This window comes from Panthera onca, chromosome C1 (genome assembly GCF_046562875.1).
Source record: "Panthera onca isolate mPanOnc1 chromosome C1, mPanOnc1 haplotype 2, whole genome shotgun sequence".
NCBI lineage: Eukaryota > Metazoa > Chordata > Mammalia > Carnivora > Felidae > Panthera > Panthera onca.
In genome coordinates this window covers 192,449,525-192,473,755 of record NC_138346.1, presented here as the reverse complement: position 1 = coordinate 192,473,755, position 24,231 = coordinate 192,449,525, and the positions used below count along the sequence as shown (strand labels likewise).

The following is a 24,231-nucleotide window of genomic DNA, read 5'->3' as shown; positions in this document are numbered from 1 at the left end:
ACGATTTTTAAATCCATCTATATCAAAATAGGATGTTAATATGAAATACCAGATAAAAATCTCATATCACATATATTATACAAAAGGGATTTTATAGTAGATAGTTCTAGATATGGATAGAGAGATAAGAAAAAAATGTGGAAGGATACACTCCAAGATATTAATAGTTGTATATCTCTGGGTAATAGGATTATGGGTGCTTTTTTCTTTCTCAATATTGATTTTTTACATGTAAATGCAATAGCAAATGTTAAGTCATAATCGAGATAGTAAAAAACAGAGCAAAACTGTTATTCCAAAAAACCAGACAAATTGGAAATCTCTCCCAAAAGGCAGAGAAAATGGATTAAGAGCTAAAAATGATAAAGCGAGTGACAAGATTTGAGAATCAGAAAATGGATGTACAACCTAAGGCTTAGAGAGATTCTTAAGAGAGATATTGGAAGCTATCAGAAATTCTAGTCAAAGCAATAACTGAAAAAAAGTTTTCTCCAGGAATACCAAAAAAAAAATGTGTGCAGATCACAAGTTTTACTATGTACCAGCCAAACTCAATTTGAAAAGAGTTCAATATAAAAATCACCCTGGCCTCAGACTTCTCTACAATACAACTGCCAGAAGACGGGGAAGTCGAGTCACAAAGCAATCACATCTCAGGTATGAAAAGGCTCAGAAACCACACTCACTTTCTTGCAAAGGGTACTTGAAGGATTACGCGAAGGTGCACCCCAGCTGGGTGAAAGACGAGTAAAAGTAATTTTCGAGAGTGGGGATGGTGTAGCCTAAAAGGAGTGTAGGTCATCATTTACTCCTCTCTAGCCCAGACTCAGAAATGTGACCGCTCCGTGTTGACTAGTGACTTCTATTGTCCCTACGGTCTGACCCTAAGTGCTTCCTTGCTCTTCTCCGGGACCAGGAAAGAGGGTGACCGATGCTGCAGGGATGGAGGCTGGGGGCTGGGGGGGGGGGGGAACAACACGACAGAACCCCTCTTTCTGAGACAGTAAAGGGGGAGAGACGACTCTGCCCTTCCTGCTGAAATTTTTAAAAAGGGACAGCAAAAGGTGGCGGGGCTCTCCGCTCTTTCCCGCGGGAGATGAGAGGCAGGGCAGCCACGAGCTGGGTGCGGTGCCAGGCTCTCTGCGAGGTCGGGAGCAGGGGCGCCCACTGCCTCCCGCGGACTCCCGGAAACGCCCGCAACCGCTCTGGCCCGGCGGCACCGCGTCACCCGCGTCCTCAGTCCCTCCCCCGGGGCCCTCGGGCAGGGCTGGCCGTCTGCTGGGGGTCCCCGCCGTCAGGGACGTCGGTGGGAGCCACGCCTCCGGGGGAGACGCGGGGAGCCCGCTCTAAGCGGAGAGGGGCGCGGGCGGCCTTACCCCCGGGCCCCGTGGACACGGTGACCTGCGCGTAGGTGGCTCCCGCGGCGGCAGCCGGGCCCGACACGCCGTTGAGCGCCGCCACGCGCACGGTGTAGCGCGCCCCGGGCCGCAGGTGGAGCAGCGTGGCGGCGCGCTCCCGCAGCCCGGCCTGGCGCGGCACGAAGGCCACGCGCGGCCCGCACGGCTCGCACGCGCCCGCCGGGCCCTCGCGGCCGCAGCGCAGGCACAGCAGCGAGTACGTGACGTCCGAGCGGCCGCCCGAGTCGGCGGGCGGCAGCCAGCGCAGCCTCAGCGCCAGCGGCGAGCGGCTCAGGCTGTACTGCAGGTCCCGCGGCGCCGACGGCGGCCCTGGGGGGCGGGGCGAGCCGGGGCCGGGGGGGGGGGGGGGGGGGGAGGTTAGTGGGGGGGGAGCAGGAGGGGCGTGGGGGGGGAGGGACTGGGGGGTGAGTGAGGCCATTGATGGGGGAGAGACGGAAGGGGGCGTGGAGGCCAGTGAGTGGAGGGAGGGCCAGGGAGGTGGGAGGAGGTTAGTGAGCGGAGGAGGATGGGGTTGCGGGGCGCAGAGCTGAGTGTGAGGGGCGGGAGCTCCCCTCTGGCCCGGGCGCAGGGTGAGGTGAGGGCGTGGGGGGGGGGGGTCCACTCCACGAGAAGCCGGCCTCATCCCTCCGTCCTCTGGACTCTTGCCCTGGTTTTTCCCACCCAAGGCCCGGGCCCCATCCCCACCCCCGGCTCCCCTCCCTCCACCCCGCCATCCGGGTCGTGGCCCCCACGCCCTTCCCACGCTCACCAGTGCGGAGCCCCCTGCCCTCAGCAACCCCTCCCCCACGCCTTTATTGACTCCCCCCTCCCCCTCTGCGAACGCCTTCCGGAGGGGCACTCACGGGTGCAGGAGGCCGACGGCGGGTCGGTGGGCGAGCGCGCGTAGCTGTCCTGGCACACGCAGAACGTGGAGGCGTTTTCCAGGGCCCGGCTGTGCTCTGGGCACGGGGAGCAGAGCGGCCGACGCGAGGACAACTTGTAAAACCCTGGGGGACAGGCTGCGGGGCGGAGCCACGTGAGGAGGGGTCTCCTCCACAGCGTGTCTCTCCCCCCACCTTCCTGCCTGCCCCATTAGGGTGACTTTAAGTCCGGGAACTGTGCCCGGAAAGGAGTCTCAGCTAGTCCAATAACAGCCGAGTGGGATGGCAGCTCCCGACGTAACCTAGGGCTACCTCACCCTTAGCGAGCGCTTAATGTGTGCAGAACACTAGCGTTTTACCTTTAGTAATTCGTTTAATCCTCCCAACAGTCTGTGAGGTGCGTCCTTTATCGTCATCTTCGTAAATGAGGGAACTAAGGCTCAGAGAGGTTCAGTAACTCGCCCAATGACCCACAGCTAGTAAATGGTGGGATTCCAGCCCCAGCAGACAGCTTTCAGAGCCCGCACCATGCTGCCCTAATTAATGCCCACTGGAAGAAAATAAGCCAAACTCTCCAGTCTTGATGTGAGCCCAGAAGAGCGGTGCCTCCAAGGGGTATTTCACAGCTACCCAAGGACAGACACCCACACACTTACAGTGACACACACACTCACTGTTGTCGTCAGAGCCCATCCTCCCACCACTACCATCGGGGGTTCGTGGCATCACAAATCCTCAACTGATGCACTTGGTTCCAGTTTGAAAGTGGAGCCAGCCAGGTGTGGGGGCTGGGGGCGGAGGGTGAGAGTAGACTGAAGGAAGGTGAAGTCTCTCTACTTTTGGTCTGGACACCCTCCCCAGTTACTTTGCTTCTGTCACTTCTCCGGGCTCACCCAGAATGCAGGTTGTTAAGAGCACAGGCTCTTTATATCCGAACAACCTGGGTTTGCGCCTGGGTTGTTTACCACTTACTTGCTGTTGGCCTTGGGCAAATTGGTTGACCTCTCTGAGCCTCGGGTAGAATACCCACCTCAAAAAGGTTGTTGGAGGATTAACTGAGGTGAAGCGTAAGCCGCTTAGCCCGGCACAGACAACACGTACACAACAGTGGTAGTAATTACTGTTCCTCTGTCACAGGCCTGAAGTGGAAATGGCTGAACGCCCACTCGAAAAAATGTCTCACCATCTGGGCCAGGTGGCAGGGAGGCAGTGGCTCCTGGCCCTCCTCTCAGCTTCTGGGTGGTTCTCACCTCCCTCCCTGCACCCACCAGGCCTTCTTGCTAGTTTAGCTGGTTCTGGAAGGCTGGCTGCTCTCCAACCCCAAGAAGACACACACAGTACAACAGAGGGGATGCAGACTAGCCCTCAGGAAGGATTTTCAGCCTGTCTGGGAGAAGAGGGGAGTAAGCTGCGGGTTTCTCGTTATCTGGAAGGCTTAGGCTTTGGAGGTTCCACCTTGCTGAGTCCTGGGCAACACAGCTTTGGGCAGGGCCTGTGAAGCTTCAGAAGCTTTGGAAATAATCTGTCTTCAGAGCAGAGCATGGCACTCACTAACATGGTGGGCTGGTGACCAACGGCAACCCCCGCTGGGACTCGAATGGCCTGGGTTCCAGTGTTAGCTCTGCCCCTTTCTATGCCTCTCTGGCCTCAAGAAACCATCAGTCAAGTGGGGATGATAACCTTGGCCTGCCCACCTCTGTTGTGAAGTCAGAGTGGAGATCTGTCGGCAGGATCTCCCAGCAGTAGGGAAAAGTACCAGAGGCTCCCTTTCTCTGCATGTTTGGGACATCCACTGTCCCAGAGATGTGTGTCCCAACGGAGACCGAGGTGGTTATCTCTTTGACAGACTCTGTTTAGAGGAGGTTTGTGTGGAGGCTCAGACTCATGAGAGCCTCTTGACTGCGGGCCCCTCCCTGTCTTCATCAAGGTCAGAGGCAAATGTCAGAGATCACCTAGTTTAACTCCCGCTGGCCCAGTCCTCCGGCACCTTTCCTAGAAGTAGCCACAGTCTCTGCTCAGAAATGGGGAGCCCACCTTCTTCTGAGGATGCCTCTGCTGAGAAAGGGCTTCCTTATATTGAGTCCATATAAGCCTCCCTGTCTGTAACCCCCCTCTCCTGCCACCCCACCACAGGGTCTCTGTGTGCCCTGGGGAGCCTTAGAGAATATTTGCTTGGGTCCCCCTGCTCCAGGGCACTCCCACAGAGATTGGAAGACTCAGGTTGTACACCCTGATCTCCCCCACCCCCCAAAACCCTAGTGACCAGGAGAGGGTAAATAAAAGAGAAACAAAAGGGAGAGAGAACATCTTGGTTCTATCCCCTCCACATCGGTCTACCTTTAGAGAAGGCTCTGTACTCAGCTGTAGAAGGCACTGGAAGGCCTTCACTTTCTGAACACAAACCTGAGCATTTCACTTCCCTTCTTAAAACCTGCCAGCACCTCCCCAGTGCCAACCACCCTACCCTTGCCACACTGAACTCTTCGTTTCACACCTCTGGCTCTTGTCCTGTAATGTCTCACAGCCCTTTTCCCTTGGCAAACTCCTATGTTTCTCCAGACCCCAGTTCAAAATAATAACTCCCTTAAAAAATAAAAATAAATGAAAAAATAAATAAGAAAGAGAAGAAACAGGAAAAAAAAAAAAAACACCTCGCTTATGAACCTCTCCCTGGCACCCTCCCCATCTCCCCATTCCCCAAGGCAGAGCTGATACCATTACAAGTGGCTTTTGGTCTGGTCTCAGCTTAAGTCAGAAGGGGGACTGGGTTCCTGAGTGTGTGTGTGTGTGTGTGTGTGTGTGTGTGTGTGTGTGTGTGTGTGTGAGATTGCCCAGAATGTGTATCCAAACCCCCTCTTCCAGACCCTGATCCATTCATTGGATGATTTTTTTTTAGCATCTACTGTGAGTCAGGTGCTCTGGAGCTAGGATCTAGAGACAGAGTGAATGAAACAGACCAGGATCCTACTGTCCACTGGTGCAGATGCCTTCCTCCCACGTCACAAGGAGAAGAGAGGCTGTCAGTTGGTAAGTCCCTCAATGTCCGGCTGTCAAACCGGCGAACCTCCCTCCACACCCATCTTTCTTCTCCCCGTTCCTTCTAGACCTAGAGGAAAGGATGAGCCACCTCCTGTTGGAGGCCTCCAGCCCCTCCTCCTTCACTCTGGGTCCTGCCCCCTTCTCCTCCTCCCAGACTATCTTCCATCACTCATATGGTTCCTACTTCTTACATTGCTCCTTCTCTACTGCTTCCTCCCGGTGACAGAACAGAGGAATGGGGCGGTAAAAGTGGTCCATTTGGGGTGCAGGCAGGAAGGGCACGATGTACGGAGTATTAAAAAAGAATGAAACTGACAAAAACATGGCCCGATCTTGGTTAGCAACAAGTGTCAGCAATTCTAAGCCATGTCAGTAATAAAATACATCCCCCCTGGGGCAGACCACTCCCACCACCCCCTGCTTGGTGCCCCACTGGCTCCTTCCCTCAGCATATAAATAAACAAGGCTCCCATCTACAGTCAAAATCTCCTCTCAACCCAATGTCTTCCTCAAGATACCACCTCCCTCTCCTCCCCTTTCCAATCCAGCCTCCCAGAGACTTTGTGTGTGTTCCCTACTCTAGCTCCTCAACTTCCTTCATCCCCCAGCCTCCTGGCAGCCTGGTGTCTCTCTCCGTTACTCAACAGAAACTGCTTTGGCCAGGGCCACCGGGTGGACATTGTCCAAACCTCACCTTACCTGACTGCTCACCAACACTATAAGCCGTTCCCTCCTGCACCCCTCCGCCTCCCTTGGCTGCCAGAAATAACACTCTCCTAGATCTTCCCCAGCCTCTGAGTCTCCCTCAAGGTCCTTTTTTATGGGCTTTGATTCTCCTACTCCCCCTTAAACCCTTAAATACCGCTGTTCTATGAGACTTCATCATTGGCCCTCTTGCTTCTTACCTCGCCTTGGTCTGTCCCAACCGTACCCACAGCTTTAAGTAGTATCTCTCTCTCTCTCTCTCTCTCTCTCTCTCTCTCTCTCTTGCTGAGCTCCAGACTCACTTTCTAGCTACCTCCACTTAATGCACCCCAGACACCACAGATTCGGTGTCCATCGATGTCCTGTGATCTCTACCCCAGCAAATGATCCTCTGTCCATCCAATCCCCTAGAAGTAAATGAATCAAAAAAGACTCTTCTTTTCTCCTGTGTCACATGGTCACCAAGTGCTGTGGAGGCTGTCACATCCATCCTCATCTCTCAATGACCTCTGCTACTGTCTCACTTCAGACCATGCATTCTTTCTCCTGGACTGTTGTCCCATCTTTCTTATTTTCTACCCCTTAATCCTTCCTTCCTCAATTCTTTCTTTGTAATTATGGCTTGAGTGATCTTTTGAAAATACAAATCTGAACATGTCAGACCCCTGCTTCAAAGCCTCCCCATTGGTCAACAGCATATAGTCTCAGCACTTTATCCTAAAGTTCAAGGCCCTTCATGATTTGTTCCTGCCCCTCTCCAGCCCCATCAGCCCTCACACCCCCAAATGCCCTCTGCCCCCAGCCCCAGTCATGCTACATTCCCTCCTGCCTCCATGCTTCTGCAGACAGTCTCTTAAGTCAGAATGTTTTTATTTGCCTGGAAGAAAGGCCTTCTCACCGTCTCTCTCCACGCTTAGATTGGGGTTCTCCCTTCTCCAGGCTTCCTCAATTCTCTGTTGATATGTATCACACCCTATGGTAACCACTCCTTCACTCAGTACATTTCCATTGGGCACTTACCACATCCTGTTATGGATACTGGCGCTGCTAAAATGTGATACAACCATTGCCTGAAGTCAGTCACTAGTCCAGTGGTGGAAACACACACAAGTAGATCACTACATAGCATGGGGTAAGTGCAGAAATAGAGATTGCAGTCAACTGTACTTAATTTTTTTTAAGCCAGAAGTAGAGGTTGCAATGGGTGCTGGAGAACAGAAGTGTTTCCTAACCCTACTTGGAGAGTTCAGGAAGGTTCGTGCCTCCAAGTCCCTTACTACTCCATAAGTTCCCACCAGGAAAGAGATGGTGACATTCCTCTAAATATATACAATAAACCCTCCCTAAATGCACTTGGCAAGTTCTCAACTCATATCGAATGGACAGTTGAACAAAGGAGTGACATTAAGTTGAGTCATTTCCTCCTCTGTCTTCCCACCTCTATATTAATCCCTCCATTGGATCACATATCACCTTGTGATTTTTCAATTTTTATGTTTTCCATCTATAGAGCTTCTGAAGAGTTGAGACTATCTCTGACTCATTTCTGTTGTCCTGGCACCCAGAAAAGGACGTGGCTTAGCAGAAGCCTCTCTTGATCTTTCTACACCAAGGGCACACATCCATACCCCATCTTTACCCTCAGTCCTCAGAGCCACAGATAGGGGAGAAAAGGAGAGGTCCGGCCCGGTGCCCACACAGACCTGAGAACCCAACAGAGCCCCCACATGAAGGGTCTCCCTCAGGGGGCACTTTGACTCACAGTTCGAAGAGTTGGGTGGGATCTTACTAGTCATCTAGCTCAACCTCTCAGTCTTTCTCTCCAGCTCAAGAATCCCCCTGCCAGATTCTGACTTGCATGTTATCAGTGACAGGGAACTCACTATAATGTAACCAATCCCCCTAGTCCATAGCTAGTAGAGTTGGGCTGCTGTATCATTTTTCTTTATGCATACGGGAGGCAGCATGGCGTAATAGAAAGAACTTGGCAGTTGGGCGAATCTGGTTCGAACCCTTGTTCCCCATTTACTAACTTTGCAAGCGAGGTGCTAATCTCTCTGAGCCTCCGTTTCCTCATCTGTGAAATAGGGATACTGGTGACTTACTTTATTGCCAAGAATAAATGAGACATCCTTTGCGAGGTGCTTATCATAGTGCCTGAAATATAAGCCCCTAACGCCCCCTTATATGAAGTCAAATTCACCTCCTCGTAACTTCGTTCAGTGGTCCTGGCTGGACCCACTGGAAAGCTCCACAGAAGGTCAGGGCTCTGGGCTCCACAGCCCACAGCTGCTCCACTCCTCCTCCTGCCTCTTTGATCTACGGCACACTCTCTCCCAATTGCCACCTGCGCGCTACGCCCCCACGCCACGCCCCCTCGTCCGCTGAATACCTTCACAGATGTCACCACGTTCCTGGAATCCCGCACTGCAGCTGCAGCGGCCCACGGGCACCAGCCATTCACCATCAGCGCCACAGTGCATGCGCGGGGGGCTGCCGGGCTCCCCTTCTGAGTGCGCCACGCACGTTCCCGTCACCTCCACCAGCGTGGAGAAGGCACTCTCAGCTGCGGTGGCTGGGAACGCCGCCAGGCCCCGCACCGTCGCGCGGCACTGCTTGTAGTAGACGCGCACAGAGACCAGCGCAACGCATGCGCCCACGTCCTGAAAGGCCAGGTGGAAACCCCGCCGGCTGAGCGGACCGATCTCGCGCACCTCCGTGTTCAGCTTCATCTTGCGCTCTCCCAGGTCGCCCTGCGTGAAGCTCTCATCTGCAGCGATTGTATCGATCTTGCGGGGCCGGCTGCCACCTGGGCGGGGACGCCCGCGGCCCAGGTCAGCCTCTGTTTCCAGGTAGTAGACGTTGAAAGTCTCCTTGCAGGTGCCCGCGGCGCCCGGGATGCTGCTGCAGTCGCGCAGTGTGAACTGCAGCTCCACGAAGATGCGCTGCCCGCGGCCACGGCTGATCCAGCCAGTTTGCAACCAGTTGTCCTGGTTGGGCTCCAGCACGTTGCACACCTGGTATGTGCGGATCGGACGGTCATGCTCGTCCACACCGCTGATCTCCTCCCACTGGGGAGGAGAACAAAGATGTGGGAAGCTCAGAGCCAAGGCGCCCCCAGGAGGTGAAGCCCTGGTGGTGTCTAAAGCTGAAAAACCCCTTCCCCATCATCTCGCATTCCACACACACCCCATCCCCCTGAAATTATAAGATGCAGAGCTGGGAGAAACGTTGGAGACAAAGAGTCCAACCCTTAATTTTATAGGTCGGGAAACTGAGGCTCCAGAAAGAGTGATTTGACTGGATATGAACATCGAATTAGCAGCAGAGCTGGGAATGGTGTCTGAAGTCTCCCGGCTCTCCACCAGGTGCCCACACGGGGACCAGGCTGCAGCCATACAGCCACATCTGCCCACCCCCACCAAGTTTCTAAGCCACTTTCAGGATTTTAAATCTTGCTCCTTCTATCAATCCATCAATCAGCAACACTGCTTGGAGGACCTGCTATGCGCAAGACACTGTCCAGCATTGGCTCATCTAGATGACACATTTCTGTTGCTAGACACAGTCGGTTTTCCCCTCATTATCTTTCTCTTTTTTTCTTTTCTTCTTGGACTGACTGAAGACTCAACGTTTTCTAATAGGCCACTCTGGCTTGAAGCCAGTGCCGCTGGAGATCACGTGCTCTGAGGAGCATTTTGATCTGCTGTAACCACAAAGAGCTAAAGGAATTGAGTCTCAGACCACCAGAAGATTCCTGGGAGAGGGAGAGAAAGGTTACACTTACCCCATTACTTGGCAGTGCAGTCCAGCCCAACTCAGCCTGGGAGGCTTTGGAATCCAGGAGGATGACTAGGGAGAGGAAGAACAGAGATGTCAGAAAGTCAGAAGGTGAGGAAGGTGGGAGGGACCCTTTTGTGAGTTCTTTGTAAACTTGCTGAGGGAGCAGAGACAAATTTTTCCCACCCCGTACCTTCCCATGAAGGCGTGGGGTGTGAGTAGCTTGAGTCCAGAAAGAGGTAGCCACAACAATTAGGCAAGGAGCCTGTAGCGGTTTCCTGTGGTTGCTGTAACAAATCATCACAAACTCTGTGGCTTCAAGTATCAATTACTTATTTATTCTCTTATAGTTCTGGAGGTCAGAAGTTGAAAATCAATTTCATTGGTCTAAAGTTGGGCTGTCAGCAGGACTGGTTCCATCTGTAGGTTCAGAGGGGAGAATCCATTTCCTTGAGTTTTTCAGCTTCTAGTGGCCACCTGGATTCCTTGGCTTGTGGCATCCTCCTCCATCTTCAAAGTGCTTCACTCCAGTCCTTCTGTGACCAAGTTGCCTTCTCTCACTGACTCCTTCTGCTTCCCTCTTGTAAGGACCCTTGTGATTTCATTGGGGCCATCCAAATAATCCAGGATAATCTCCCCATCTCAGGACCCCTAACCACATCTGCAAAGTCTTTTGCATTTCGAATAAGATTGATTGGTTCTGGGGATGAATTAGGATGTGGACGTATTTGGGGAGTCATTATTCAGCCTGCCAGAGTTCATGGAAGTACTCTTAAGATTGGCTCTAAGAAAGGGGTGGTGGTGTCAGTGAGCCCCCCTTTCCACCTTCTAGGCTCCCTAAATTATAACTGCATGTCAAGAAGAGACAGAAAGTGAGCATATTAGAGGATTTCTGCATACATCCTGAATTCATTCATACTCAGGGGCTCATCTGAGGTCTGAAGTCACCAGGGATGGAAGAGACTAGAACCTTTTTAGTTTGACTCTTAGGGGCTCTGGGAAAAATGAGTGGACTCTGCCAGCAGCAGGAGAAATGAAAATTTCTTCTCTCCTGCTCTCAGTATCGGTCCCAAAGAAGCATTGGTCTGGATAGCACAGCAGCAGCTCAGAGACAGGAGCCCAGGCCATCTTGAAGTCTTGGAAGATTACAAATCTAGAGCTTAAGCAAGGGGGTGGGGCTCCAAGGTGAGGGTCTCTAAGAGGGTTGGCTCCAGAGGCATCAGTGACAGTAAGCAGGACCACCGACAGCTTCCTGATTTTGTTATAACTGACAGCACATCGGAATTGCATATTGGCGTCAGAGATCCAGCGCCCCAACCCCCCGGTCAGCGCTTTAGATTCCAGCTCCTCAGGATTCTACACCTGGATATGACGCCTCTGGATTCAGTTGAGCGTACGGCTCCCCCAAATCCAGAGGCAAGGCGCGAGCCCTGGTACCGCAGGCAGCTCCAAGCCCAACAGCGCGGACCGCTTCGGGTAGTCTGCGCTCCAAATTCAGCACTGCGGACAGCTCCCTCGCCAGCACGTCGGGCTACTCCCGGACCCAGCCATCCCTCCCCTACCAGCGCTCCACCTCCTGCCTCGCGGTTCGGGCTCCATCCCGTCGTCCCGTACTTCGATCTCACCTCCACACCTCCCTGTCTCCTCTGCTCTCTTCATCTCCCTGCCCCCACACCTCCCACCTCCAATCGCTCAGCCTGTCCGTCTCACCGGCACCTGAACCGCCGCCTCTGGCTCTCACGATTCCTGGTCTCTTTCCTCCCAGCCTTCCAGGTCTCCAGCCCGATCTCCTTAGCCACCTTTGCTTAGCTACCTTTTTCTCTGCCTCTTTAGTTCTTTGCTTCCCGCTGCCCGCTTGCCTCAAACCCCAATACAGACTCCAGTCTCTCTATACGATTCCTTCCCTCAGACCCCCAGTTCTCCAGCCTCCTATCTTTTGGCATTCCAAGCTCCAAGAACAGCCACCAGTTTCCTCACCTTCCTCGGCGATCCCGGGCCTCCCTGGTCCCAAAAGCAACGCCAGACAGAGCGGCATCAGGCAGACGAACAGGCGCAACGGATGTGGGCCGGCACCAGTCTCCATGGTCCGCAGACCAAGCTGTCAGTGCGGCGGCGGCTCAAGCCGCGCCAGCCCCAGCACCGCTGAGCAGTGCCCCCAGACCCTAGCTCCTTCTGGGGGCGGGATCTCGCTGGTTACCGTCATCCATGGGGACCAATCACTAGGCACCGCCGCGGGAAGTCCACCAATCCCCGCCAGCAGAAGGTGGAGGGGTGGAGTTTCATAGGCCAGGGGCGGAACGGCGAAATGGAGGGGGGAAGGAAGGGGTCCCGCCAATCTCCAAACGTGGGGGTGGGTAGCGCTGAACGCTGGTCTGGCTCCTGGGGAGGAGGATGAGCCGGCGACGAAGGCCCAGAGCGCAAAACCTTAGCCTCTCATTCCCGAGAAGTAGACAATGTGGGCGTGGCTTAAAGAGGGGCGAACCTCGGGGAGGCCGCGACACTTGCAGCCTCTGAGCTAGGCTGGAAGCTCCCTTGTTCCCAGGACTTTCAAGGGGTTTTGAAGCCTGATGTCCCGACCCCAAGCTCTGGGGAGCTCCTCTATCTACAAGCCCTTGGCTTCTTCCTGTGTCTGAGGCTCCTGGTGTCTTATGGCTCAATCCTGCCCTCTTCTCTCCCCGCCCTCCTCACACAACACACACACACACACACACACACACACACACACACACACACACACACACACCGGCAGGAGGAAGGGGCTAAGGCTGACCCTGGGAGCTACTCTAGAAAGGAGAGCAAAGTGGGAGACGGAATCCCACCCTACCAGCAGCGCTTCCGAGGTTGGGAAACCATGTGGACGCCAGGATGGGGCGGTGGTAAATTTTGCATGAACGATCGGTTCCTCAGGTTCCTGCTCTTGCTGCCAGGACACAGGCAGCACTCTGCACAACTACCCTTTTCCCCAGTCTGCTCAGAGCCTGGAGTCCCCCCCCCCCCCCCCCCGCGCCTTGATAATCCCTCTCCGCCCATCCCAGGTGACTGGGAAGGAGCTCAGCGGCAGGGACTCCCAGGGGTCTGCGAAAGAGGCGGAGCAATCCTCGCGGAGTTCAGCCAGCGCTGGGGAAGCTGCAAGGAAACGTGGAACACGACCTCTATCTAGTGAAGGTCATTTATGTGCAAGCTGAGGGTTTAAGGCGTTGGTGGTGGGAAGGGCTGGAGCCCTCCAGGACGAAGGAGGCGGCTATTGAGCGCCACCATCTGGGCTGAACTTGAGCAGAGAAAGCTCCACCCACCCTGTGGCTTTTCAAAGCTCTTTTCTTGGGGGACCCAACACCGCTCCTTTATGGTGTCTAAAGCAGCCTGAAGAACCCTTGAAAATTAATGAGTCGTGTATCCCCATGACCTGCCTGGCCTGAGTGTACATTTTGTGTGTATGTATATGCTCCTTACCTTTCAACCAACACTCCCTGAGTGCCATGCTCTGTGCTGAAAATATCTGGGTGAATCTCTGTCTCTGCTACAATCCATACCTCCTTGGGGTAATGGATAATGAATAATGAAAATTGCTGGCATCGTAGACAACTGGCCACTTACAAGCCTCTGAGCTAGCCTGGAAGCTCCCTTCCTGTGTCGTGTGTGTGTGTGTGTGTGTGTGTGTGTGTGTGTGTGTGTGTGCGTGCGCGCGCGCGCGCATGCGCATCTAGTATGTGTGTGTTTATGCACCCTTGCTCACAGACATACTTGCTGGACAGCAAGAAGGAGGAGTGGCTGGGAAGAGTTGGGATCCTTTGCCGGTAAAAAGAAAGGTCATCAGGAGGGGCTGAGGCTCCGACACCACAGGACACCGAAGCCCGCTGAGAAAGCAGAAGGAGGTGTGGCATCCAGCTGTTCTTAGATGCAGGTGGGGTCTTTGAAATCAGATCTCCCTGAAGAAGCGCTCTTACACCCCTACCTCCTTCCATCTTCATTCTTCTCACGCTCAATTTTCCCCTCCCCCTCCACCCCCAGCGTTGGGAGTTGGTATTTTTAGAAGCTGCTTAGAGACCCAGGACTCCTTTCATTTCAGAATGAGTCCTCACTCCACTACCCCTCACCCTTCTCTTCAAAACCGGGTCCCATCCCTTATGCAGTCTCTAAGGCGCCAGTCACAGCTTCTTACCTGCGCTCCAGGGACTTCAGCCCAGAGGTTCTGGCCCTGTATGCTAACACAAAATGCAGACTCCTTAGGAGCCTGGAAGGATCATTCAGGAGCCAAGCATATGGAGGAAATTATCTGGGGAAAGCCATACAGATGCCCCAACAAACCCCTGGCTGTCCGGAGTCTGGTTCTCATCCTCTCCCACCACATGCATCTGTAGCCTCCTTGGGGAAATTGCCAGATTGAGACCCTAGCAATGGGGGAAAGAAGAGGAAAAGAAGATTTGAAACAATCCTTCAGTCCTTTTCTTTCTTCCTCTGAACAATTCATTTATAATAATACCAGGACGGAGATGCCTCAGTGTATAAGGATATATGCAAATCAGCAAGATCTTAAGAGTTCCTCCAAAGCGGACTCCACTCAACCAGGTGACTGCTGAATAGACACCTAAGTGAAGATATTCAAAAGGGCCTTAGAAGGAAACTAAGCTATTTTACTGTGAACTTAAAGTGCTGGGGTCCAGTCAACCAAGGGCCAGGTTAGATTCTTCCCTGGAATAGCCAGTAGAGGAGTGGGGTGGGGGTGGGGTTCTGGCATAGTGCTGAACTGTGAGCCCACCTGCCAGCTTCAGCCTGTAGAAAATTTTCTGTCCGTGGTGCGGAACCTACCAAAGTCTGGACCCTCCATTTTCAACTGGACCTGGGGCCTTTCTGCTGCCCTGCTCTAATCATCAGCCCAGGGCTGTCTGCCTTGTTCCTCCAGCCTATAACCCAGACCTAGCTATTTGCACCTCCAGAAGGTAAGCAGCCTTACTTCATGGAGTAAGAGTGGAGGAACCTGGCACCCATCTGGAAACTCCTGTTTTCTCCTCTGCTCCTCCCCAACCCCATATGAGGTGGGATAGAAGGGATGCTTCTCTCTACTTCTACCTTACTCTCTGCAGCATGATGGGAAGAACACCTGTTGGAGCTGAGCAGCTCAATTCAACATCTAATTATTTATTAGAAGTGATCTTCCAGGAAGCCAATCCAACTTTACTGCAACTTCCATTTCCAAGTTACTGAAAGTTATACATCTAGGGGCTGAAAATTTGACATCTTCCTTTTGCACAGATCCAGAAAGTATATTCATCCTGGCTAGGCAGAGAAGGTCATCTCCTCCATGGAGAAGACTAAGATTGCTTCAGAGAATCAGGGCCAATCTCTCTCCTTGGAAAAGAGGACAAGGAAGGAGCAAAGAACAGTGGCAAGCCCTACTGCTCAAAGGGACATTTCCAATTTGTCTCTTTCCTCTTCCGGTCTATCTCCTACTCCCCAGCTTAAGAAAAATAAACATCTCCAAGGTGAATTATTTTCTAGGACAATAAATTCACAAGCAAAAATAAGATGGAGGTTATATACAAGTGTTTACATTGTATTTTTCTAAGATAAAGGAAATATAAAATATTGAATTCATTGACTTTGAAAATTAAGCAGCAAAAACCTTTCATTAATACAAATATTCAGACTTTATGATACTCTGCTTCCTCCTCTGTAAAATAAGAGTGAAAATACTTCAGAGTTATTGTGAGGTCAGAATATAATTTATATATATATATATATTATATATATATAAATTTTATATATATTTATATATATTATATGTATTTTATATATATATATATATATATATATATATATATATATATATATATATATATTCCAGCACATAGTACTTGGCACATAGTTCTGGTATGTTTTATTATTCAACTTCATGGTTAATTAAGGTGAAAAACAGAAAAAAAAAGAAAGGAGAGAGACAGTCATAGAGGAAAAGACATAATGAGGGATAAAGAAGGAGACAGTTTGTTGAGATGAATGTGACTAGAAAGTACGAGAGCCTGAAAGAAATGTGCTTGAAGAGACAGGAGTGTCATCAGGGCTGGCTGGCTGGCCAGCTGCCAAGTGCCCTCAGAGGTGACACTTACCTTGGTGAATTAATCATGGTCCAGGATCATAAACTTGACTTTAACAGCACTAAGAAAGAACCTATGTGTTGGAGGGTTGGAAAGTAGATCGTACTAACTCAGCTCCAATATTGCTATCTGATTCAAAGAACCAATGAATTAATATACAATGAGAAATGGAACTGCCAAGGAATCCAGAATTCTCACATTACCATGTCCAGCAAATTCTTCCTTTGTAAGAAAATGTGCATAGGAAGCCAATTTATGACGCAAAGGCTGCTTTGAGAGTGTAAGGGGAGGCAGTTGGATGGTTTAAATATTTGAGGGCATCAGGCTCTGGTACCTTGTGCCTCCAAATTTCCAATAGGGATAAACCTGCCACTGGCACCTCAGTGACCGTACGAAGGGCCAGGGCTTGGAATGGGATCTATCAACATATGCTTCTCTGACTGTTTTTAAAATCCTAATTTTATTTCTGAAGAGCTCATTTTGAGATTGAAGCAGACCTTTTAAATTTAAATGACCAAAGTAATATAAACTGATAAAAAATTTTGTAAGTAAAAAGTAAAGATATCCATTAGTACTACCCTCATATAGTCCCATTTCAAATTTTAAACATGTTAATAGATTGATATGTACCCTTCCTGATATTTTCTATGCATACACACACACAAACACACACACCTTTACAGAAAATATATCTGTTAGTGAGGTAAATACTGTTGACTACTCAATACCTTTTCTCTTTTATATTTTTCATTGCTAAGAAATCCCCAGTTTTGTTCAGATGTTCATCTACTACAGTCCTTTGCTCAGAGAAGATGACCTTCTCCCCAAGTTCAGGGATGAATAAAGATTGTTATTGGTTAATCATTGTCATCCCATTCCATGTGTCAGGGTTAGCTTAGGCATGGGTATGTAACACAGCCCTGGCCTTCTGAATTAGAGATTCTGGAAAAGGTTTTCTCTCCTAATAGAAGGAATTGCCTAACAGGCAACATCCCACTTCTTCTCTGCATGTCATATCTGCAATTGACACCTGAAGTGGCTGCAACCATTTCAACATGATGAAGACAGAGATATCAACACTTTGGTAAGATTTTTCAGTTGTAGTAACTGGAAACCTAACTAAAATTGGCTTAAACAAAAATGGTATTTTATTAATTTTATTCACATTATTTTATCAGTGTAACTGAATGAGCTAGATCTGCATAGAACAGCAACATTTTGCATTGGGATTGTTCTGGAGTTTTAGCTAATCACCAAACTTGGATTCTAAAAAGAAGTGCAATTGAAATCCTAGAACTAAAAAAATACAATAACTGTATGTAACAAAATGGATGGATTTAACATAAGGTTAGACACAACTAATTCTAGGAGTAATAAGCTGAAAGGTTAGTATAAAATATCCATACTGAAGTATGTAGAGAGAGAAGAGAATAGAAAATGTAGATAAGAGAGTAAGAGACATATGAGACATAGTGAATAAGCCTAAATACATGGAATTAGAAAGAGGAAAGAGAGAGGATGGGAAAGAAGCAATATTTGAAGAGAGGACAGTTGAAATTTTTCTAAAACTTATGAAAGACATTAAGACATATACTCAGGAAGTGTCATCAATCTCAAGCAGGATTAATGCAAAGAAAGCAATATCTAAACACCTCATAATAAAACTGCTGAAGACCAAAGATAATGACAAAAGAAAAAACCCTAAAAACAATTAGAAAGAGAAAATATGTACGTTACCTTCAAAGGAAGAACATTTTAAGACTAGCAACTGACTCCCCAACATAAATGATAAAATCAAGGAAATGATGGAATAGCATCTTTAAGGTATTGAAAGAAAATATGGTTAATCTAAAATTTTATACCCAGTGAAAATGTCCTTAAAAAATGAAAGAGAGGCACCTGGATGGCTCAGTTGGTTAAGCATCTCACTCTTGGTTTCGGCTCAGGTCATGATCTCACGGTTCATGAGTTCCGAGCCCCACAGTGGGCTCTGTGCTGACAGGGCAGAGCCTGCTTGGGATCCTCCCTCTCTCTCTCTCTCTGCCCCTCCCCTGTTTGCTCGCTCTCTCTCTCTCTCTCTCTCTCTCTCAAAATAAATAAATAAATAAATAAATAAATAAATAAATAAATTTTAAATGAAAGAAAAATACATGTTTTCAGACACTCAAAACCTGAGAAAAATTTTCATCCATAGGCCCTCACTAAAAGAAATACTAAAGGAAATTTTTCAAACAGAATGAAAATAAACCAAGGAAGCACAACATGCAGGAAGAAATAAAGAGCAACAGAAAGGGTAAATATATGGGTAAAAGTAAATGAACAATGACTGTATAAAGCAATAATATTTTGTGGAATTCTAAGCATATGTAAAATTAAACTGCACCACAGAAATGGTACACAGGGTAGCAGCAGGTGAATAGAGTTAAAGTATTTTAAGGTCCTGTCATTGTCCAGAAAATGGTAAAAGAATTAATTTATACTAAACTTTAACAAGTCAAGAATGCATGCTGTAATCACCATAGTAATTATGGAAGAATAGTTAAAATATATATATCAAATTCATGCAGTAAAATAATGGAATAATAAAAGGAGTCAAGGGATGCTTGGGTGACTCAGTTGATTAAGTGTCCAACTCTTGATTTCAGCTCAGGTCATGATTTCATGGTTCATGAGTTCAAGCCCTTCACTAGGACTGGGATCCCCTCGCAAAATAAATAAACTTAAAAAAATCCATCAAAAAAGGTTTAAAAGGTTAGAGGAAAAAGGAACATAGAACATGTGAGAGAAATATAAAATAAATACTACAATATCTTGAAACTCAAATATATAAATAGCTATTAAATCTAAGTGAACTAAATACCTCTTTTAAAGACGAAAATTGTCAAATTGGTTTTTAGAAAGAAACTCATTGCTGCTTTTAAAAAAATCTTATATATAAGAATTTGGATATGTTAAAGAAAACAGTTGTAAAAAACATGGTACACAAACAGTAACTAAAAGAAAATCAGTAAAGCAAAACTAATATTATACAAATTAGACTTCAAGGCAAGAAGCATTATTAGACTCTGTATAATGGGGAAAATGTCAATAAACCAAGAAGATATAACAATTCTAAATTTGTATACACCTAATAACATAGTCTTAAAGTATATAAAAGCACATCACACCACACCTCCACATCTGCAGTATAAAAACTAAAATTCCTGGGAATCCAAGGAAGACATTTTGGGCAAAAGAATGAACATGGAAGGTAGTGCACTCAGCGTTATGAACACAGCATAGGAGTATCACTCGGTGTAATCAACTGCTGCTGCTGCGACACATAAATCTCCCCATATTTCAATGACTTAATTCAACAAGGTTATTTTTAGCTTTCATTATATGTTCAGTGTGACTTAGTAGGGACTCTGCTCCATTCACAGTCCTCAAGGGGAAGAAATTGACAGAGACTTGTTGACCCTATAGAATCGGGAACATGGGATGGGGGAAGAGGGTGTTGTATGAGCCATGCAAATCCCTATCTCAGCTCAAAAGTAACCCAAGTCGCTTCTGCTTATGGGGACTCTGCTTATGCATTGACTCATGGGGCATCAGGGTGGCTCAGTCAGTTGAGCATTTGACTTCGGCTCAGGTCATGATTTCACAGGTGGTTGAATTGGAGCCCTGTGTTGGGCTCTATGCTGACAGCTTGGAGCCTGAAGCCTGCTTTGGATTCTGTGTCTCTCTCTGCCCCTCCCCCACTCACACTCTGTCTCTGTCTCTCTCAAAAATAAATAAACATTAAAATAAAAAAAGATCACTGACTCTGGAGGCACCTGGGTGGCTCAGTCAGTTAAGCATCCAACTTCAGCTCAGGTCATGATCTCACTGTTCCAGAGTTCAAGGCCCTCATCGGGCTCTGTGCTGACAGCAAGAGCCTGGAGCCTGCTTCGGATTCTGTGTCTCCTTCTCTCTGAACCTCCCCTGCCCACGCTCTCTCTCTCTCTCAAAAATAAATAAACATTAAAAAAAAAAAAAAAAAAAAAAGCATTGGGACACCTGAGTAGTTCAGTCAGTTAAGTGTCCAATTTCAGCTCACATCATGATCTCGAGGTTGGTGAGTTCGAGCCCTGCATCGGGCTCTGTGCTGACAGCTTGGAGCCTGAAGCCTGCTTTGGATTCTGTGTGTCTCCCTCTCTCTCTGCCCCTCCCCCGCTTCCTCTCTCTTTCTCTCTCTTAAAAATAAACATTAAAAAGAAAGTCAAAAGCCATCTTGAATAATTGAACCCTTCTGCCAGATTGTCTAATGGCCATTTGTTTTCGGGCCTGCTTTCTCTAGGTCCTCCTCATTGTCTGGCATGGGTTCGGAAGTACTCATCCCCACGAAGTCATCTTCTGTTAATTCCTCTGGTGTGGTGTCTGTTAGCTCTTAAATTTCTCCAAGATCCATATCTTTAAGGACTTCACCCCCCTCTACCCCTTTATTTTTTTTGCAATCACAATCTCTTTCATGAGTTCCTTGATTGGCTCTCTTCGTAAATCTGGTGAAGTTAGGCATAACATCTGGACACAGTTTTCTCCAGCAGGAATTTACTGTTTCGGGCTTGATGGCTTTCACAGCTTTTCTATAAAAGTGATGCATCTTCAGTAATTCTTCCAGACTTTCGTCACGTTCTCTCCATTGGGGTTCTGCCATAGCATTGACAAACCTTTCTGTGGGGTACCATGTATAATGAGACTTAAAGGTCCTTATGACTCCCTGATCTGGAGGCTGAATTAGAGATGTTGTGTTTGGGGGCAAGTAGACCACTTGGACGCCTTTGTTATTGAACTCACGGGCTTCTGGATGGCCAGGGACATTGTCCAATATCAAAAGAACTTTAGGGATGCCTGGGTGGCTGAGTCAGTTGAGCGTCTGACTCTTGATTTTGGCTCAGGTCATGATCTTAGGGTCATGGGATCGAGCCCTGTGTCAGGCTCTGCCTTGGGGCATGGAGCCTGCCTAAGATTCTCTCTCTCCCTCTACCACTTGTTCTCTCTCAAAAAAAAAAAACAAAAAACAAAAAAAAAAAAAACATTAAAAGGCCATCCCTAATGGCAAGATACTTCCTGACTTTTTAGGAACAATGCATAGATGAAACCAATCCAAAAAAAGTGTTCTCATTGTCCAGACCTTCTTATTGTACAACCAAAAGACTAGCAACCAGTGTTTAGGGGCTCAGGCAGTCCTGAACACACACCTGACTGCATTTGCACAAAGCAGTAGTGTTGGCCTATCCCTTTCTGCCTTCAGTCTTGGTGCTTGCTTCTCTTTATTACTAATAAATGTTCTTCATGGAATATTTTCCCCCCAAGAACCAGGCACTTTCATCTACATTGAACACCTGTTCAGACAGATAACCTTTCTTCTCAGTGGTTTCCTTAATGGCACCTGGGAACTTGTCTGCCACCTCATGGCTGGCAGAAATGGCTTCTCTTGTTATCCTGACGTTTTTAAAGCCAAACCTCCTCCTAAAACTATCAAACCATCCTTTGCTGGCATTAAATTCTCCAACTTTCAATCCTTCATCTACCTTTTGCTTCAAGTTGTGATAGAATGACTTCCCTTTTCTCAAATCATATTAGAGTCGATAGGTATAACTTTTTCATAGCAATCCTGCACCCACATAAACGCTGCATTTTCAATATGAGATAAAAAGGTATTTTGCAAAAAAAAAAAAAAAAGCAAGGTTTTTGTTCTTGCTGGCATAGCTGCAGCGACTGCTTCACAAATTTCCTTTCTTTTTTTTTTTTTAACAATAGTACTTACAGTGGATTCATTTATCTTGAATTGGAGGGCAACAATAGCCGCAGACCTCAATCTATGGTACATATCAAGCAATTCAACTGGAACTGGGAGAACTTCCAGCACCACTAGTGGCATTTCATATGGGTCCCATGGTGACATTCAAAGTTTACGGTATTGCACTAAACACAAAAAATACACAAGAACCACAAGAGATCACTTTTTACTCCAATACCCAATTTGCTGGAAAGACCAACTGCTCACTCAGAGATGATGACCATCAATCACATGCTGCTTTTTCAAAACTGAAGCCTAGTTGATACACAGTGTTGCTTTCATTTCTGGTGTACAACAGAGCAATTCAACAACTCTATACTTACGCTGTAGTTACCCTCTTTCACCATACAACGCTATGACAGTACCATTGGCCATAGTCCCCATGCTGTACCTTTCATCCCTATGACTTATTCCTTCCATAACAGGAAGCCTGTATCTCCCACTCCCCTTCACCCATTTTCACTCATCCCCACATCTCTTTCTCCTCTGGCAACTACCATTCTCTGATCACACACTGTTTTAAGCAGATACTAGCAATGCTTGAGCTCACCACAATAGCAACGGGAGGTAGCTCCAAAATTATTGTGGTAGTACAGCATGCACTAAATTTTATGCAGTTATGATTTATACTGCACCTTTATCTTCGTCTGATTTCCCTGGTGTCACCTATGGTCTGTAAGTGTTTGTGTGAGTGAGTTTTGATCAGTTTTAATGTTTGTAATAGATGTGTGTATATCTTATGGTAGTAGATGATAAAATACACTAATATCTATGTATATTTTATGCATAGATGACACATCCAACTTTTCCTTAGTTTTCTGGAATGTCTGTGCTACGCAGTTGTCTGTGAGTTTTTTTCAAATGGTCACAAGTCTCCGAAAAGTTTTCCAATGTATTTATTGGACAAAAAAAATCTATATAAGTGGACCTGCACAGTTCAAACCGTGTTGTTAAGGAGTCAACTGTACATCCTCTATTGGTGTATGACACTATTTGAAAATTGTGTAAAAAATTATTTTTCAGGGCACCTGGTGGCTCAGTCAGTTAAGCGTCCAACTCTTGATCTCAGCTCAGGTCTTGATCTCAGGGTTGTGAGTTCAAGCCCTGCGTTGAGCTCCACACTGGGCATGAGCCTACTTAAAAAACAAAGTTTTTTTCTACCTTCCCAATAATCTCTCCATTGTTTTGTCTTTAAAATACCATTTATCCATTTCTCTCTTTTTGTGTGTCTGTGTCTGTCTTCATTTCTCTCCTTGGCTCCCTTCTTTCTCTTCTCTCCCAAATAGCACCTTCCTTAACTTATTCAAAACTCCTAGAAGAGGTCCTATGGTGATACAGGGTTAAAAGAAACAGCTGTAGGGGCACCTGGGTGGTTCAGTCGGTTAAGCATCCTACTTCGGCTCAGGTCATGATCTCACAGTTCGTGAGTTCAAGCCCCATATCCAGCTTGCTATTGTCAGTGCAGAGCCTGCTTCAGATCCTCTGTCCCCCTCTCTCTGCCCCTCCCCTGATCTCACTCTCTCTCTTTCAAAAATAAATAAATATTTAAAAAAAGAAAGGAAGAGCTGTATCCTTTTACATAATGTGCTTTTGACTATAGACCATAGACAACTGTTCAAATGCAGTCTCTCACTCCTTACCCCCAAATATTTGTATCTATATCAATAAGGCCAGTAGGGGGAGGCTACATACTTCCACTGTGGCAAAAGTGGAAAACCAAAGAATGAGTTAGGATTTACACCCTCAGATGAAGACAGTTTTGGAGCCCTCTGAGAAGAGAAATGGAGCCTACATACATCACTCTATAATAGGACACTGGTCAGGGACAACATCCAGAATATTGCAACTTAAAGGAACATCAGAGCTCCACTAGTCCACCTGCCCATTATACAGATGAAGCAACTGAGGCCCAGTGAGGGAAAGACATTTGCCTGGGTCAAGGAGGAAAACTGCAAATCTTAGACTAGAACCTAGGCATCCTGATTAAAAATTTCAAGCCTGTTGGGGTGAAGGACTCAGTTGGTTAAGCGTCTGACTTCGGGTCAGGTCATGATCTCACAGTTTGTGAGTTCGAGCTCCACGTTGGTCTCTGTGCTGACAGCTCAGAGCCTGGAGCCTGCTTCAGACTCTGTCTCCCTCTCTCTCTCTCTGCTCCTCCTCTCTCTCTCTCTCTCTCTCAAAATTAAATAAACATTACAAAGTTTTTTTAAAAATTTAAAGCCTCCTTATTCAGTCAAAGTTGGTTGGATAGACAGTATGTTACTTGCTGTACTAACAAATTAGCAGAAACTTGGCAGCTTAAAAGAATACACATAATAATATCTCACATATTCCATGGGTCAGTTCTGGGTGCAGCTTAGATGGGCCCTTTGCTCCGGGTCCCATAGCCTGTGATCAAGGTGCTGGCCAGCTGCATTCTCATCAACAACTCAACTAGGGAATAACTTGCTTCCAAGCTCATTCACATTGTTGACAGAATTAATTTCCTTGTGGTTGTAGTCCTTGTAGGACTGAGG

The 24,231-nt window shown here is 47.9% G+C and overlaps 1 protein-coding gene and 1 long non-coding RNA gene across 4 annotated transcripts in view; one reads left to right on the top strand and one right to left on the bottom strand.

Annotated features, from left to right (window-relative positions):
- EPHA10 (EPH receptor A10) overlaps window positions 1–11,982 on the bottom strand; it is a 38,947-nt gene extending 26,965 nt beyond the window's left edge. Inside the window, exons 1-5 of one of the 3 annotated variants that reach the window (XM_060621543.3) lie at window positions 11,780–11,982; window positions 9,810–9,874; window positions 8,415–9,093; window positions 2,261–2,416; window positions 1,377–1,727 (exon numbers count right to left, since the gene is read on the bottom strand). In XM_060621543.3, coding sequence (XP_060477526.1) covers window positions 1,377–1,727; window positions 2,261–2,416; window positions 8,415–9,093; window positions 9,810–9,874; window positions 11,780–11,885 — 1,357 coding nt within the window. In that variant the 5' untranslated portion in view covers window positions 11,886–11,982. The remainder of the gene's footprint in view (window positions 1–1,376; window positions 1,728–2,260; window positions 2,417–8,414; window positions 9,094–9,809; window positions 9,875–11,779) is intronic. The other 2 variants (XM_060621542.3, XM_060621541.3) reach the window with 2 other exon arrangements.
- LOC132671115 (uncharacterized) lies at window positions 1,608–15,307 on the top strand. Its single transcript, XR_009606956.3, has 3 exons — window positions 1,608–1,704; window positions 5,175–5,305; window positions 15,053–15,307. It is a non-coding gene; the product is annotated as an uncharacterized LOC132671115 (long non-coding RNA).
- The last annotated feature ends 8,924 nt before the right edge of the window (window positions 15,308–24,231 follow it).